Genomic DNA, 19478 nt, shown 5'->3' with positions numbered 1-19478 from the left:
GGTGCATCGGTCTTAAGCGGCGTCTACAATGAGGTAAAGTCACAGGAGTGGTCGTAAATCCAAATAAAGTTTCTGTTAATACGCGATATATCATGTTCTCTTGTAATTGGTCAATCGTAGTGACGGTAGTTGCTGGAATTGGAATTGAATCAACTCCAAGCGACTACGACTGCGACCGAAAATACAGAAATTTACGATCGCTCCTGCGACTCTACGACTTCATTGTAAACGCCGCTTTATGTTGTGCTTATGTTATGTTATACTACACTTCTTGCGCTAGTGCAAAAAGTTTATCTAAAAAGAACAAGCCTTGATCCTCGTATCAAGTGTTCGGTGTAAACTAGGCCAATATGACGGAACGCACCCCTAGAGCAAGAGTCGGCCATGATATCGCACATCTCGATGCGGCGCTCACACCGCGGTCGAGATATCTCGTAGCAGACGACGCGCTGCACGGATCGACTTGACAGCTCACTCTGTATTTTCACGTGTCCCATCGCGCATCGTGTTGCGTAACTGGAGTCCGACTTCCAGGGAGGAGCTCCCCTTTTGCGGTGAGTAAAAAAAATGTTCGTCACGCTGGCGACGAGGACCATCGCTCGTATTTGTCGTTGCTGTCGGCCGCGCGATCGACGGACCGACGGACAGCTGATCGAACGCGACGATTGACGTATAGGCAGACATGCAAGCCCTCAGGCAAACAGGCAGACAGGCTGTTTTGACATCGCCACAGGTCGTCGTTTGTGGTCGTTCATCGACGGCCAATTGAGCGCTGCCGGATGCGTTTTCCAGCCAATCGTCGTCTGTCGCGATCGAGGGCGACCACGGCCGAAAACCTGGCGCAATCTGTTACGACACAACGAGCGAGTCGTTCTCGCCTCCGCTTCCGAGTCATCATTTCGTCGTTTCGTTCTAATGCGTCGCGAGAACGGGATGGGATGGGACGGGACGGAACGCAGGAACTGGAAGTGAGACGACGTGCCGTCTCGTATATGTTTAAACGTGACGATTCCCAACGCAATTCTCCGCAGCGGCGCAATACCTCGATCGATTCGAACGCATTCGTTCAAATAATCCGATCGGACCTTGAAACGCGCGAGCGCGCTGTTTGCGCAAAAGCGTTTTAACCTTGCGTATCCATAAAAGCACACACGGCACGTCGAAACCGCAGATAAGATACTTTTATCGAAGGAGGAATAAGCGTGTGATGATCGTTGCCTGGAGAATCCACGGTTTCCCGATTTAGGAATCTGCGAAAGGGGCCGTTATCTCGAGCTTCGGTATATTGGGAGAGTGGAGCGGACGCGCCTCTCGGCTTCCTCCGTTCGGATCATCGTCGTTAAAGGTGAACGATGACAGAACGGTTTCGTGTGAACGTCATCAATTTCCGTCGGCGATAACACGCACGTCAGAGTAAATACATGAGCACAGGTTACATAAATGGGTTTCACGCGCGCGCACGCGCGCGCGTGCGTGCGTAAACGTCGCGCGTGTACATACACGTATCTTTTTTCCTCTTTATTTTTATTTATTTCTTTTTAACAGAATATCCGATCAATCGATTATGCAAATGGCGCGGAGTCTCGGATAAAAAAAAGGGAGATTTATGTAAGCGCACATTGTGGGACAGGTTCCCGTTGCCATTAAGTAAAAATGAAGATTTAAAAAACGACCAGGCAAGATGGCGGTTCGCGCGCCACGCGGTCTTGGCGCAGGAGCGGCTAGTAGGGTTCCGATACAAGGGGGGAGAATTTTGCGCACGCGCGTGACGAGAGTTGCCCTCCTCGTCACGAGAGGAGAAGTAACTTTTAATCGTTTATTCGGTTTATTTTTAAATTTTTTGGTCCCTTGACGCAGCCATGTTGGCCCACAGTGACTCAGGAATGAGAAATCATGCGAATTTTCTCCTCGCGTTATATATACGTGTAATAAATTATTTCTCCGCTTGGCATAATATCATTCGCGTTCGATAGTTATACTAGGGTGGCCCCGACCTGATGGCATAATTGGACAGGAAGTGGAAAATTAAATCAAAAAATTAAACAGTAAATAGAATGAGTGAAATAACAAAATTTTTTTATGTGAAGCACCTCTGTTCTTAGAAAACTTTGAAAATTAATGATATATTAAGTTAATATAGAAAATTAATAATGCATGAAGTTTTTTTTATACGTTTGTTCATATGCAAAGTCTCAGAAACTCAAGATATTTCATTGAAAAAGAATCTTGATATTTAGACACACACACACATTTTCTTTGATAATCTAAATTATCATCTATAATTAAAGATGAACTTTATTCGACCATCAAACTGCTTGTTAAAGTTGAAAATGTATATAAAAGCTTACAAGAAATATCAGCATTAACAATATAATGACCTGCTATAACAGAATAAGACTCATTTTTAATCCTTCGTGGTCACACGGAATCAATTTGACTTTAAAAAAGCTCTATATCTTTAAATTTTTATTTCGAAATGGAACTTATCATTTACTTGAAGTTCAAAGTTTCCCCTTTGCACCTATATGTCAAGTATTGCATCCAGCACATCAGTGTGTGTGTGTGTGTGTGTGTATGTGTGTGTGTAATAGCCATTCGTGCAATCGTCATCGTTTTTGTATTGAAGTCATTCTGACTTTAGTGTGACCAGTAGATTTTAGTGAAATTTTTCTAAATTTATTTATTGTGAATCATATATGCACTTAAATTTATTTATTATGAATTATATATACACTTAAGTATATTTAGTGAGATGTAAGTGTAACTTTGAGTACAGCTTTTAATTTGTTTCTGCAATCTTATACATACACATACATATATATTTATATATCTATTATGTTTATATGATTTATTCTTTACAAAATCGCGCGTTTTATTATTTGCTGCTAAATGATGATTAAAATGTTATAGTTTAGTAAACATATTTACTGTGCTAAATAAATATTCTTATATTATAATTTTTCACTTCTTTTTTTTCAAAAGTAGCCCTCTTTATTTTTCAAAATAAAGATCTTTTTTGAAACGCAAACTATTGCACTATTTTTTTCTGAAAATGTCATATCTGCAAAATTTAGCTATAATTTTTTATTTAACAACATTAAAAAGTTAGAACCTTTTTAAGTAAAAAATTTATTTTTCAAAAATTTTTAAATTTCATGATTTTTTAAATGTTACAATTAAAATTTTAACAAAGCCGCGTATTTTTACATTCTATAGTGTTTAAAGTATATCTAGCAATTTTTTTTATTTTAAAGAACGAAAACTGAATACGGCAGCCAGTTAAATATGTTGGAGTCATTTTGATCCTAGTATAATCATTATGGAACTTTCAAGAGATATGACCACGAAGTTAATTAATTATGTTCTCACATGTCGATCTATCTTTTTTCTATTATATTTAAATTATTTTAAATTGCTTTACAATGAAATATAATGTAAATGTATACTTCTTATTTTTATTCTTATTTTAACATATGTGCCGGGCCAATTTTCAATTATTTTTTGTTCGGATCATTGGCAATATGGTACGTCGTATGCGTCCCTCATTATAAAGCCTAATAGTTTTACTTATAATATATATATTATATAATATTTATAAAATTATAAATTTATTATATAATAATTTTATTACAAAGGAAATGTAAAACTGTGTCCCGATGTAATTAATAATAACTGTGCCAAACATAATTTAAGCATCAATAATGTATTTATAAAATTTTTATGATAACGTAACATGTAATAGCTTAAATATTAAATAGCCTGAATGGAAAGTTCAGCACATGAAGCGCATACGCAGCAGGAAACGTGTTAATAGATATCGATGCATGACGCAAGGCAGGAGTTTTGAAAAAAAGTATTTAAGTATTTATGTAATTATTTTTTAAATCTTATGTAATTAATCTTTTAAAATCTTACCTATACTTTTAAACGAGGTTTCGTTTTCGAAAATATTGTTTTACATTTTCTGTTTCTTTTATTATCCTATGATGGCTACGTTCAGAAACATTGCCCCAATTGTCTGTATTATTTTATCCCTATTTATAACATTCGGCAACAAGGATAAAATGAAATAGGGACACTCGGCTAATGTATTTTTAAACATAGTCTACATAATCAATTTAGAGGCACCCAGTAAAGAAGTAATAGTAATTAGTAATAATTACGATAATATCCTTTATTGTGGAGGATAATTTTTTTATTTTATTTTAAGTAGCTGTCCTGTTTAGATTTATTCATTTTTTTAAAACTCAATTTTGTCCTTTATTTTAACTATAGTACAGGAAATTCTTTTTTAACATTTAAATATCTAATGTACTAATGGACGAATTTTTATGGAAACAATTGACACATTTAGTTTCATTCAATATAATTTCTTTCGATAATTATACTTTTTAATTTTTTAAATTGAAGTTATTGAAATTAGATTCGTTTTATTTTTTTTATTATTTATTTTATATTTTATTTCAAAATCTTTAACAAGTCACGATAATGTTAAATTGGCATTTAGAGTCGGCATGACGAGCAAACTCATTCACGATGCAGATACATATTTGCACTTTGGCACATTTTATCTTCTAGTAGAAATATTTTGCTATCAGACTTTTTTAGTTTATTTTTCTACAAAGCTACAAAAAGTTTGTTCCAATATGATCAAACCAGTTTCAAAAATTATTAGAAAATTGCGCAGTATCACATTTCGATATACTGCGCAAAAAAATTTCGTGATGCGCAAACTCTTGGCAGTCACAAAATGATTTTAAAAAATGTAGAAACAAAATCTTCAAATTTTCAGTTTTGTCCTTTATTTTCTGTAAGAAAATATATGGTTATCGTAATAATAACCTATACGTTATCAATAATTTATTTCTTCGCTTTGTTCAAATCGATAAGGTTTTTTACGTGTACCGTAATGGTACATGATAACATTTCGTTATCATCAGCTCAAGAAAGAAAATAGAAAGGGAAAAGGGAACCCAAGCAGAATAACAAGTCACATAACGTCAAAATGACATTAAGGGTCAGCAGCAATGACGAGCCAACTCATTTACTCCTCATTTAGAGGTGCAGATATAGATCTGCATTCTAGCATATTTGTCTTGTAGAAGAAAAAATTTTCCATCATTTGTTATCGGATTCTTTTTAGCTTATTTTTTACGAAACTATATAAAGCTTCTAAAGAGTTAGACCTTGAAATTTCAAAAGTATTAGAATAAATGATATTATCTACTTCTTACTTTGCAGTGCAGATGAATTGTGTTTAAACATATTGTATTACGTAGAAATAATATTTTGACATGAGTTTTTTTGGGGGGGGGTATGTTTTAAAAAGCCGAAATTAAATTTTTATTTTGTCTCTTTTTTCAAAAAATTGCTTTTTAAAAACTCTCGTTACAAATATTGCAATTGGATTTTGCGATATTTTAACACCAATCTGTTAGAATAGAAATTCGTTTCTAGCAGATGTTTCTGTAGTCTTCTTTAAAATAAATCGTGAATGATCGAAAAAAACTTTTAATAATCTTGCGACAAAAAATTTAATAAAATTAAATTAAAAAAGATTTAATATGACAACAATATAATTTAATGTGTTTCATTAAAACTTTAATAAAGTACTAATAATATTTTAATAAGGAAAATTTGTAATTAAGACTATATTGAATCTTCATCTCATATCAAAAACATATTAAGATTTAATTAAATTATATAAATCGGACTCAATAAGTTTTAACAAAATCTGAATGTGGATTTTATATAAATTTAAGAATTTTAAGCTTCTCATCTACAATGTATTGATTTTTTTTCGCGGGATAATTTTAGAGACATTTTACGACATTTTGATGTTAGGACGATTCTGTTCTGCTTTGGAAGAGATACAGAAAATTCATCCGCGCCCCGGTAAGACACCTCACGTGGTGCGCACCCAAGCACAGGCCTGAGCTCACGAGAACGGCCCGCGATTGGTGCGGGGTACTTGTCCCTCGGCGTGCGCTCGCGACAGGTTTCCGAACGCAGGAACGGACGGTTTCCGCTGACTGACTGACTGGCCGTCGCCGTACCCGTGTTGCATACGCGCGCGTGCATGCGCGTATATATGTGCTTGTGTGCCTGCCGTCGCCTCGTATCGCGTTGCCTCTGTCTCGCCTGCGTGTAGCTGGCTCCGCTGGCGTGTGACATTGGCGACGGGGGCGGAGCATTCCACGGCCACCCAGTCCTAACCAACCCGACGGCCGCACCAGGCCGCACGACCGTCGACATTCCGGTCGGCTCGTCTACAGTGTGTGTCTCGGGCGCTCGATCGCTCGGCGTGTTTCGTTTTCTCATCGTTGCGCTCGGCGTCGGAGTGCCTGCCTGCGTACATGCGTGCGTGCGCGCGTGTGCGTATCGTGCGTGCATGCGCGCGCGTGCTGTGTGCGTGCACTGTACTACACTCCAGCAGCACGGTTCCCTTGTGCGCCGTGGCGCGGACGGCCACGAACGCTTCTCGCTCGGCTATGCGCCGAGCCCAGCGACGGCAGCATCAGCATCAGCATCAGCATCAGCAGTAGCAGCAGCAGCAGCAGCAGTAGTGTACCGTGTCTTCGCATGTGCATTCGTGTGCGCGACGTCTGTGTGCCTGCAATAAAACGAAGGAAACGAAGACGATCTGCGTCTTGCCTCGTCTCGTCTCGTCGCGTCGCGTCGTGTTTCACCAGACCGAGAGAAAGAGAGAATTGAGCCGTGAAGAAATATTAGAACCTCGTCTCATCATCGTCGCCGCGATGCCCTGGGCGTGTTTCTCCCGCATTCAGGTAAAAGGCATACTTGGCTCGCAGCGTGTACTGTTTTCAAATCGAGTTCCTTGACGAGAGCATCGCGAGAAGGGAGTGCGTGGGGTGGCCGAGGCGGGTGGGAGGAAGAGGCGATCGGACGTAGGTACGGACGTAGCCGAGAAGGGGTGAGCGGAGGGGTGAAGCGAGCGAGGAGAGTTACGGTTAAGGGCGACGGGGAAAGGAGGAGGAGGAGGCTTCTTTTTTATTTTTTTTATTTTTTCGAGAATTTCAACCTGAGGTCACGCACGGCGGAGCGAGAGAGGTGAGCGCGTGCGGATCGCGGTAGGACGAGGAGGAGAGTGGAAACCCGTCCTCCATTGCTCGATCGCAAGCAAATGGTGGCTCGCTACACGAGTCTCTTTGTTACGCTGTACGAATACGAGTTCGAGAAGCAAGCCCCCTGCGCAAAGCGACCCGCCGCCGTTGCCTTTGACTCGCGTCTTTGTCGCGACTCGCAACTGAGTAATCCGTCAGGCTCGCAGCTCGAGCGAGAAAGGGCGAGAGGCCCTGCTCCCCCCCGCCGCGATGTCAACGGCACAATTTCGCGTGAGCAAGTGATACTGGACGGACGGACGGATGAACGGAACAGACCAAACCAGACCAGCCAACCCGTCAGCCAGTCGGTCGGTCAGCCAGCCAGCCAGCGAGCGGACGAGACAGCAGTCGTAGTGTTTGTTATGATTCTCGGTTCGTTACTATCTTGCTGCGTGGAAGGAGGGAGCAGGAGGGGGACAAGGGAGAAGCATTAATTGCGTATCGCGCCCCGCGGCCGTTTTATTTAGTCACGCTCTTGTTATCCGAGCGCATATGGCTCGCGCCGAGGCTCCGATCCTTTTTTTTCTCTCTTTCTTTCTCTTTCTCTCCTCTTGTTTCCCTCTTTTTCTTGGAAATCGCGCTGTCGATATCGCCACTACCACTACCACCACCGCCGCCGCCGCTGCCGTCGACGACTGTTGTTCAGTCTTGTGGCGTTGCAGCGAACGGCGATGCGAAGAGAGAGATCAGCGACAAGATCGGAGACAGATCCGCGGGGAGGTCTCGTCGCGCTAAACGGAAGCACGGGGGCATTTAAATTCCTTTGTTGTGCGCCTGTTTAAATCCAAGTAGGCAACCTCGCGGACGGGTGAGCGTACGAGCGAGCGGTCCCCGTCCGTCCGTCCATCCGTCCGTGTGCGCGCGCTGGATTTTGGGCGCGAGCGATAATCGAAAGTAAACGCTCGTTCGCGAGCGCGACAGCGTCCGCGTTAATGTTTTCCACCAACAAAGGGGGCAGGCCGCGACGAGGAGACTCGCGCGCCTCGTCGACTTCGTCCGGATTCGCGTATCCGATTTTTCTTCTCTTTCTTTTTCCAACGGCGCTTAGGTCTCCTCCACCATTGTGTGCCGTGTCGCTTTCGTTGTTACGCATCGTACTTGCACGCAAATGAGAGTGTTACGTGGTGGCTCGCAAGTAGTCCGACCTGGCGCTGACCTGAATCAACTTGAAGGATACATCTGGGCCTTTTTTTATTTTCCTAAAGAACTCGAGCTCGATCGTCGGTGTCGCGTCTGATCTGGCGGAAGTTATTTTATTCACCAGTCTCGAGTAATGTTACGTTCATCGAAACTTTCGAAAAATTCCTTTGCTCAAGGTTATTTTTAAGTACGTACATAACATTTGGACTTTGTATATGTATTTTTCTGTTTTTGTTACTCTGCGTCTGCCAATCGTAATTGCGTGTAAATACAAGTGGAGAAAAAAGATGCCGTGTTTCAGGTGATATCTGTGTATTTAAAAGCATGTTGTGATTTTCTCTTTTACAGACAGAATAGTGGCATGAGTCGATTAATCTATGGCAGATCAACAAGATCAGTTGTCATCAGGGGGGTCTGTAGAGAAGGCCAGTGCTTCAGCAGACACCTCTAAGATTAGGGGGAAGGGCTCTAGTGGTGGCTCGAGTGGCTACAGAAAACGACAGAATACTGGTGCAATCTCGGATAGCGTGGAAGAGAAGAGGCGTCGACAGATTACCGGCGATCCGCAAACATCCCAAGTTGACGGTAACACAGCGCACACGCACTTGATTGATTCTTCCAAGGGAGAGGGCAGAATCAGGGGCGAACGACGAAATCATGGAGCTGGCTTAGAATCTTATCCAGGTAACTATAGATAGATATTTATTTCCCTTCAAGTTTATAAAATAGCTGAGAAGAGGGAGCTTGGTTTATAAAAAATCCTTAATCACTCAGCAGTCCATACTCTACGCTATCTTTATACTAATTTCCATATTAATATTGCCTGCTCTTTCCTAAACTAATCCTAAACCTAATTCTGTATTTACTCCTATTGATTTTACATAGCCTTATTATTTCTGCAATGCATCTTTATCCAAAACTTAAACCTAAACATGATTATTTTTATCCAGGCAACTCTAATTATGGGGATCTTTATAGTAATATTGAATCAGCAATACTAATAGTGACCTAACACAGTCAGTAATACTGTTATTATCACCGAATATCAACAATATTGATCATATGTGGTTAATATTAATGGATTGACATAGAATATTGGCAGCGATCTAAATTTCTTGATTTTCAAGCATTAGTATTACTGTGTGGTAGAGATATTGATTAATACTAACAATATAAAGAGGATGTGTTAGTATTTTCATCAGCATAGTTCCATAATTATAAATTATAATTGTAAAAATGTTGATGTATATTATCAGTATGATTTGATATTATTAATCAGTATTATTAATTATGCAGAGTTTGCATAACAATGTGCAACAGTATTTTTATAATTTGAGGTTATTTCTGTGAATATCCATGACTGTGGAGCTATACTGCTGATCCCTCCTCTTCACACAATCATTATCACTTAGTATTCTTATCACACAGTGATACCGACACTCGAGAATTAAAAAGTTTGGTTTGCATCACTAGCTATTCTGCATTAATCCATTAATATTAATCACACATGATCAATAATATTGTTGTTTTACAGACATTGACAATATTATTGATTATATAAGATTGTTATTTGATTCACACCATTAATATTCTATATCAATATTAACAGTACAACAATATTATTGATATTTGTTGGTATACTGACAATATTATTATGTAAGATCTCTATTTGGATCATCAATATCCTGCATCAATCCATCCAATATTGAGCACATATAATAATATTTTTGGTGTTTGTGGATATTGATAATATTATTGACTATGTGAGATTATACTCTAAAGTACTACTTTACTATGATTTCTCTTTTCAAGTATCAACATTGCATCATATTGTGATCTTGGCTAATATAGCTTTGCTCATTATTGCACAATGGTGCAGCAGATGAATTGTCCTACTTCAACCTTCTATCATTTCGATACCACTCGAGCTCTCTTTTCTTTATCTTTATTAATTAGCAAATTTATCGTTTTATCGAGTTGTGTGATATTGTTAAGTGGTCGTATTGAAATATTGTCGCAATAGATACAGACTGGAGGTCGCATCATAAGATTCACCAAGCCAGCTACAGCAGTGGTAGCAGTGCGAGGGTGCGTAGCGCAGCAAGGACGAATTTGCCGGAGTTGAATTTAACACCTACCGATTGTGTGGCGTCGCGGACCCGTTCCCGTACACCGCAGAATAATCCTCAGGCATTAGTACAGGCAACCAGCAGTTACGACCTGTCACTGCCCAGTGGATACGGTAGCCGGAAGACAAGTACCTACAGCAACGTGGTAGCGTCATCGAGTACGACGTTGATCACTAGTCATCCATCCACATCGAGAGGAAGAGGAGGTTAGTGTACTACTTTTCCAGTCGTCTTTATTATCAAATTGCTAGAATGTGATGTGTGATTTGCGTGAAGATACAATTTTGTTTCAAGATTGTTTATGTTGATAACATCTATAATGACTCTTAAAACTGATAACAAAACTTTTAAGTTAAAAACTTCAGCAAGTACTTGTGTTAACAGATTTTATTTTATATAATATTTTATTGATTATATTTTGTTCTTTTTTTTGTATTTTTTTTAATATTGTGATATTATATATAGATATTTCGGAGATTTAAATTTTAATAAATTAGTATAGTAAATGTGTTTTATCTTATATCCAGAAATTCTTTTTAATCTGATGGAAGAAAGTAAAATTAATAAATTATATTTTACGAATGACTTAATTCGTAACGATCGTTACAATGATAACTGGTAAAAAATGTTTTTTTTTTTTAATGTAGTTATTTAAGCTATAATAATCACTCCATCAGTTTAAAATAAATTTCTGTAGCTCTGATTATTTTATAGTAAAGGAGAGCAGTATCAAAGTTAATTCTTCAGTGTAAATTTAATTTTTGAAACAATGCATACAGAGAAAAGAAGAAAGAACAAATTGTACAGCTAAGTAGCATGTTAGCTTACATAAACCCGAACAAAAAGCTCTTTATGAAATACATATCTTTATACATATTTGCACACACGTGTATACACATTTGGTATATCTCTACTTGTGTAACGTTTGCTAACTCGTTAGCAGACTTGAAAAATTTTTGATATTTTTTTGAATTATGACGCAATAGAGAAATATATAACACCAGAACTCGCGCGTTTTATCGCGCGAGTTTCGATTTAGTATCACAATTAGTCGGGAATATAATGACAAAGTGTTTTTGAGTGTAATACGTGTGCAAATGAGAAAGGGAGTGATTCGACTGTAAAGAAGCAGAAAGAAAGTGTGAAAATGATTTCGAGATAGGAATATAATAAACTTTAGAAAACGCAAGCATTATCAAGATAAGAGTCATAGATCAGACTGTATCATTAGGCCAGAGGATGAGCGAATGTCTGGAAGGATTTGTGTCTGCTGTCAAAGCACTTTTTCCAATATCAACACAAACCTACCATCAAGAAGGTAAGCTTCAAGGAGTACACACTTCTTCGTACCACATTTTCTTCCTTCCCTTATTTTCTCTTACAAATTGTCGCGATAGTAGCTTTAAACGAACACCCGACTCATTGAACACCATTCTCAACTTATTCTCTATACCTTCATATGCAAATATCTCTCATCATTTACTGTACTTAATATCAGGTAAACTTCTATATCAAGTTCATTCATGCATGGTATTAATGATGTAAATATATTTAATATAGTTGGAAATGTTCTCTCCAACTTCTGTGACACTTACCATGAATATAATATTTAAAAACGCATCATCATAACGCAACATTATAATGTTAAATCTTTTTGTTACGTATACATATAATAATATTATATTGAGATAATTTACTTATAATTAAATATATTAATAAAAATTAGAAATATTTTCATGTTTATTATAATAGAGAAAGTCGTCATTTATGTTTATATAAATGATAAGAAATAATATTGTACAAATATCGTGCTGAAAGTTTATAAACTGCAAACATTTTCGTAATGTTATTTAACATATCATACATTATATAATTTTTTATATATATATATATATATATATATAAAATAATTTTCAACAATTAAGTAAAGTATTGTCATAAAAAGTTAAACAATTGGCATGAAAATTACTATCGCGCGTTTAAATATTATGTTTTTAATTTAAATTAATGTCTTGTAGTTGAAATTATTTACGCGACATTATGCATTTTAATTTTAATAATAATTTCAAATTTTACTGTATTTGTACAGGATAAGATTCAACAGAAGTGAATTAGTGTTTGGGTTTTTTCTTTAAGAAATATAATTTTTTACAGCCTAGATTTAATCTACATTAGCTTCTCCAAATTTAAGGTTTTCTAAATTTAAAAAATGGAGGGGAGTTACATGATTTCCTTTATTTATATCTTTTGACAATGGAGTTTTTGGCATTGCTGTTTTCAAAATATCTATTAGAGAATGAAAAAAATTTAAGCAATGAAAATGATATGTTATCAAAAATCATTTTCTTTACGATATTAATAAATAGTGATGTGGAAAAAATTTTAAAAAATTATTTAATGATATTAATGATGTAATTGCGTGTTGTTGCCATATTTTTCCATTAATATAATATTATATTAATGAAATCATATTTAAGGAAAATTAATAACCTAATCTATAATTCACGAAAATTTTGTACTTTTACATGAAAATGATACTATGAAACTTTATTTATTTATCTTTTATTTCTAAACCGTACTTTAAACTTTTTTAAATATAGTTTTTCCAAATTTTTATATTTTATTTGCAATTAAATTATTTGAAACTCTCCTTCCTATAAGACTCAATGATATTTTAGAAAGTTGTGTTTTAAGTTTAAGAAACTATACGATGTAAAAATTGAGAAATACCTATATTAATTATTTATAATAATAAGAATTTAATGAAATTTTGGGAATAAGTTTATAATTAATAATAGAATTCTTTTAGTTTTTGAATTTTTTGAATTTTTTTGATTGTGAAAAAAACTGGAGAACCTTCTTAAAGAATTTGTGAAATGAAGATGAAATATATTTTGTCATTTGAAAATAATTATGAACTAAATGAGCATAATAAAAATTTGAATGTTTTTATAATTATATTTACTCTCTTTTTTTTAAACTTTTCGAAAATCTTTTCTCGAGATAAGTGCATTAAAATTGATGTTGGGAATTCTTGGATAAGCAATTTTTTTATCGTGGAATTCCGAAATACTATGGAACCAAATTGATTTCGCTTTTTCTCTCAATATTTAGTATTATAGAAATGATAAAATCTGGTTAATAGATGTACAATTGATAAAGTATTTTGTTTGGAAATTTTTTTTTTTGTATTGATAATATCTTAAATTGATATAATTTATAACATTTTCCTAAGAAGTCTTAGAAGTTGATATTTTAATTTATATAAATAATCCTCTACTTATGACAGAATTGTTTTAAAACTTCAGTCGTAAATCGTAAATTGAGTAGCAATATACGAAACGTTAAGCATGCTAAATTACATGTATTATACGAGTATACATGTGCAGTTTGAACAAATATTTTATATGCATTTTTATTTATGCAAATAAAATTATAAATGACTATAAATGATTGAAGAGCTTTATTTAAAAAATGACAATTATTTTTTTCATGTAATTAATATAATATTTGCTATTATAAAATTAATATTTAACTTAAACGTTTAACTTAAATAAGTAATTAAAAAATAATAGTTTTTTTTCTGAAAAATATAACTCTCTTGATATAATATTTATATAGTGATATAGTATTAATATTACAAAATATTTATTTTGGATTACTGATCAATGAGTGCTTAATTAGCTTTGTATAATCTACTGATTCATTTTTAGTTAATGCCATGCCGTTTATAAGCCAAAGTAGTCGTAAATAGAGGAATATAGTTATCATTCTTGTCTTTCAAGAGAAACTTTTATACGAAAAATGAATTTTATTGTATAATAACGTGCTTGTTAACAGATATTATCATTTGTAATCATTAATTTTTTTTTATTGTTGTTTGCTATAAAAAAAGTCGACTGTTATGGAAGTAATATGAAGTACAAAGTAAACGGTTGTTTATCTCGTTATGTTTATTAAATTTTTATTATTTGTGTAATGTTATTCGAGTAAAAAAGAATGTTCCTATTTTTAGATATTTCATGGTTTTGATAGTTTTTGTTTTGCAAATTAGCGATTTACACCGAACGATTGGAGCTAGGTATAATTTTTTGTTTTGTATTAAGTGCTTGCAAAAGTCCATGGGATATTAAAACCATTTTATTAAAGTCATGGCAAGCTACTATTAATTCATCAATTCCAAGATGTTCTGCAAGCTCTTTTTATGTTGAGGCCCAGTTTTCGTTGAGCCCAGTTTTTGTCAAGTAATACTCTTAATTCGTTGTTCTTCATCTCGTTTGGAACAACCAGAATATGACTCGTCATTCACATCGTAACTACCATTTCTAAACCTTTTAAACCACTTCTCACAAACAGCAGCGGACACAATATTCTCTCCATAGGTCTTATAAATCAGCCTTTTATTTGCCGCAATAGTGTCGCCTAGATTAAAGCAATAACGAAGACGAAATTTATTTGATTCCGTCTTCAATCACGTTAAATGTGATATTCTGTTAGAAACTCTGAATTGTCAATCATCAATTTTGATAAAATGAATTTTAGATTAACATTTAAAAAGTAAAAGCAACTTAAAGGTAAACAATTATTAAGTCGCTGTTACAGTTATTTACTTGTGCATTTACCCTACGAACTTTTGCAAGCATGTAATAAATCTGCAATGTGTTATTGCTTATGTTTAGCAAAGCAGGTTAGTAAATGCTCAATGATTTTTTATTTTATATAATTTTTGCGTTTAGCTCTTTGCTGGATCTTAAATGTGGAAATCAATAATAAAGAATAACTGAACGCTCACATTGAATTGCTTTGTCTGCTAAACGTAGGCATCTTGTCTCCAAAATTTAAAAACAATTTCTTTTAATTTTTTTAAAATTTTGGTACATCTTGTTTGTGCTTCGATAGCCATAATGCAAATTCTTAAATTTACAGGGTTGTGGATAATACGTAATATCTTCTCAACAAGAAAAAACTGCACATTACTTGCTTCAGCAGTCACAATCCTCAGATTTGCAGAGTTGTGAATGACGCGCAGTATCTTAACAAAAAAAAAACCTGCATAAGTACCGGAAAATTTTGGTTCAATACATTTTCATTGAATATAGTCTCGAATAGTGTCTAGTACTACCTGATGATACAAAAATTGCTTTCTTCTCAGGTAGCAAACAAAAATTCCTCAAATTCCTTTTCTTCCTGTCGTTCGGTGTAAATCGCCCGTGAGTTGAAAATTATAATAAAATTTATTTAAGATACAAGTGCACAATCTTTAGAGAATAACGTTTATACTGTTGTAGCTGTCGACACTGCAATATTTAAATAGAATACCGCGATACTCTTATTATCGCGGTCTCTAATCTTTGTGTCCCAAAAGAAACGCGCACGAAATGTCGCTAAAACTATGTAACGCTAATTTAAAAAATGTTTATGAGCTAAACAACTTTATATGAAAAAAAAATCTAAAATATATAAGGTTGTTTGGTTTTAAATTAAATAAAGGTATCTATTTTTACAATCAACAGACAAAATTGTATATAAAAGCATGCATGAAACATCATAATAGAAATCATACATCACCTATAAATCGAACTTGCGAAAATGTTTGACTCTCGTAATTGCGCATACGGAATAAGAACCGTATCATTTTTTTCCGTTCTAAAAATAATCTTACATATTCATCGGAAATGTAAATATGAAAGAAACATTGCGTTACTCGTACAGTAATTTTGATATCCGGGAATCTGCGCATTGCGCGCAATTAGACAGCTACACGCGACACAAGTCTCGCCCTGATATCTTTGTTCCACATATCTCAACGATTGCGTGACATTTGAATATTTTAGATTCAAAATCACACGGTGGTGCGACCTGTAGCGCAACCAGCAGCAGCAGTACGAGTAGTCAAGTCCTGGGTGTCAAGTCCAGCATCAGAGTGGGTAACGCAGCAAGTAACTCTGTGGAGAGTGGTGGGGGGGCGTTGGCACATGACGGGGCAGGCACGAGTGGCATCGCGTCAACTGCCAATCCACCTGTGTCTGCCGCCGTTTCTGCCAACCCTGCACACCCTCATTCTACACACAAGCACCTGCTACGCTCTCGCGCGAAAGCTTCTGGCGAACAGCCCAAGGAACTGCCATCCAGCAACAAGACTTCTGGAAAGCATCACAAGAAAGACACTACAACGGGTTCCTGCTCGAGTTCCAGGTACAGCCAGTCGAAGTATACCACTCCTTTATTTTTAAACTCGATTACGAATATGGTTTTTTAAAGTCTCATGTAACCCGTTAAAAAATTATAATGACGTTATAGACATCGCTCCTCATCGCGCGTGAGGAAGCCGGTGGTAGAAAGCGGCTCCGGTGGACTGGGTAGTGTAATGTCAGGCAATGACTCCATCAGCGCTACATCGGTATCATCCTCCATCCCCAGCAATCAGTTAGTCTCGACCACAGGTGAGGAGGAGTCGGCATCAACTGCGACATCCGCCACAGGTTAAATGCCATTGATGTCTAAGCTTGATGAGTAAATACGCTTAATCAAATTTTATTGGACCGCATCATTTAAAATGACGATTTCTTATTTGCACGCGAAGCCAGTGGAGGACCATCTGGAATGTCAGGAACGACTGGTGATAGCGAGAGCGACGATGGAGAAGTTGGACGATTACAGGCTCTGTTGGAAGCCCGAGGATTACCGCCTCACGTGTTCGGCGCGTTAGGACCGCGGATGCAACACTTATTGAATAGAAGCATGGGTGCAAGCTCTGGTATGAAAATAATAATTAAAGTGCTTTTATCAATGTATCGTAATTTAATTGAAGCAGTTTGTAATTTGTATTGTTTGCAACAAGTAATCTTTAATTGTATGACGCACTGTTATCTATATCTGTTGAAATAGCATTTATTTAATACATAATAATCTTCAAACAATTTATAGCTGCTAAGGCGCAACAGCTACTAGCTGGTTTACAAGCTGTCGAGGACGAGGGAGAACAATTGCAAGCTGTCATGAACATGGGAGAGATTCTCGTAATGGGCAACGAAGACACTTTGACCGGTTTTCCCGTCAAGCAAGTGGTCGCAGCTTTAATTAATTTATTGGGAATCGAGCATAATTTTGCGATAATGACTCATGCATGTCGTGCTCTTACGTATATGATGGAGGCGCTGCCACGATCATCCACCGTTGTGGTAGATGCGGTGCCAGTGTTTCTGCAAAAACTCGAATCCATTGAGTGCATGGACGTAGCTGAACAATGTTTGACAGCACTGGCCATGTTGTCACGCAGGCACAGCAAAACAATTTTACATGCGGTACGTAAACATGTTTCATCTAACTTGCATACATTATGCAATTACATTTTTTTTTTAATTCATTTGAGTATCTTATAATAAACAACCCAGACTGTAATTTTAAGTATAAGAATATTTTGTAAGATTATCAAAAGATCCCTATTGTGTCCAGATATTTTGTATTTTATGTCAAAATTACGATGACTTTGATATCTAATTTATTGCACTTTAGTATCCTTATATTTCTAAAATCATTATTCAATTATTGAAAGTCAAAATAATTTTCACATTTCTAAAGTGAAAAATTACTAAGACGTATTCATTTCAAAATAAGATATATATATTATAATAACTTATAAATAACTTTGATCTGAAATGTTTGTGTTTTTAATATATTTTATATGTGAGTTCCTGCAAACTAACGCAGAACTTATTATTTAGACTGTTATAAAAAAGCCATTGGTTATAAAACGTAACATATTTATAAAAAGTATAAGCATCTATTACTGGGAAAACCAGACATTTTCAAAGAAGTTTGAAAATCATAAATTTTCATGGGATTTTTCAGAGAAATTTTAAAGATTTTACTTTTAAATATAAATACTATCTCTTTCTAACAAGTTATTTCTATTTTTTTGATAATATAAAATTGATTAGCGATAAATGATATATGCATTCATATATACATTTTTGAGTGACTTGTGAATTTTTGTAAAAAAAAAAAAGTTAGTGACTATGAAAAACAATACATTGTTCTAAATTGATGTTGTATAGATTTAATTATCTTTTGAATCTTATACTTTCGGTACTATCCATGTACTGCAAATGCGTCATTTGCTATATTTAGTTCATATTTTTTTTATTTATTTTCTCAAATTTACTATTCAAAGCTTAAGAGGATGTTAAAGTATCGCGAATTACCGACATTTACAGTGCACTAGATATCTTCAAATTGGCGTTACAGAATCACAAAAATTTTTTTTAGAATTAAAATACACGTAAAAAAAAAGTGCGCTAAAGTCAATTTTACAAGAAAATCGAACTAAAATTTATAAATCATTAAAAATTCACTCGTATAGCCGTCATCTGAGGTTAACTTTATCTTAATACAGAAGTTGTGTAGCTCGTACGTACAAAATGATAGTAGAGCGCACTTCAAAAAACATGCACGAATAACACTGACCGCGTGAAATTACGATACACCTAACAAAAAAGATATCTTAATGTGCTTTTACCACATGCATATTTCAGTCAGAGAAGCCAAACTGTCATAAACAGAGCAATATGGTCCTCGACAGTAGTTGATAGGACTTTTTGCAGATGGCAAAATAATTAAAAAACAGATCTATATGACGGACAAAGAGCGATAGCCTGATCTCGCTCGAAAAATAATCTGCAGTGATCTGTAAGACCGAGTTCTTCGAGTTCTTCTGTTAGATTAGCATCCTCTTAAGTGACTTTTCTTTGTGATTGTATGAAAGAAACATAATTTTAAAAAATGTTTTAGTTGCATTAAAAAAAAAGTTTCTAATTTTAGAATTTTTAATAAAATTCCTAGAAAATCTGAAAATTCTCAGGGGAATTCTACGAAATATAAGTTACAGTCAGTTCTACAAGAGCATTTGGATTGTAATTTCATCAATAGATTAAACTTGATTTAATCTTGATTTTTTCACTTTGAATCTTTGTCAAGAACACTTTCTTCAAGTTACATCGATAATTTGGCTTGTTATCTGTATAGCGAAATAAAGACAATAAGTACTGCGCCAGTCATTTCGAAGCGTATGTACTCACCCAAAAGG

General features: G+C 35.5%; 1 protein-coding gene across 7 annotated transcripts in view; it reads left to right on the top strand.

The window, feature by feature from the left end:
• The first annotated feature begins 403 nt into the window (after positions 1-403).
• The window catches only part of LOC105195844 (E3 ubiquitin-protein ligase TRIP12), a 28643-nt gene continuing 9568 nt past the window's right edge, over positions 404-19478 (top strand). Inside the window, exons 1-8 of one of the 7 annotated variants that reach the window (XM_011161453.3) lie at positions 404-554; positions 8613-8948; positions 10288-10599; positions 11625-11711; positions 16228-16588; positions 16694-16875; positions 16977-17150; positions 17321-17697. In XM_011161453.3, the coding sequence (XP_011159755.1) occupies positions 8642-8948; positions 10288-10599; positions 11625-11711; positions 16228-16588; positions 16694-16875; positions 16977-17150; positions 17321-17697 (1800 nt within the window). In that variant the 5' untranslated portion in view covers positions 404-554; positions 8613-8641. Of the gene's footprint in view, positions 555-6082; positions 6789-7301; positions 7497-7932; positions 8452-8612; positions 8949-10287; positions 10600-11624; positions 11712-16227; positions 16589-16693; positions 16876-16976; positions 17151-17320; positions 17698-19478 lie in introns of those variants that run through there. The other 6 variants (XM_011161456.3, XM_011161452.3, XM_039447727.1 and 3 more) reach the window with 6 other exon arrangements.

This window comes from Solenopsis invicta, chromosome 4 (genome assembly GCF_016802725.1).
Source record: "Solenopsis invicta isolate M01_SB chromosome 4, UNIL_Sinv_3.0, whole genome shotgun sequence".
NCBI classification, from domain to species: domain Eukaryota; kingdom Metazoa; phylum Arthropoda; class Insecta; order Hymenoptera; family Formicidae; genus Solenopsis; species Solenopsis invicta.
This window is presented reverse-complemented; position numbering and strand designations above follow the sequence as displayed.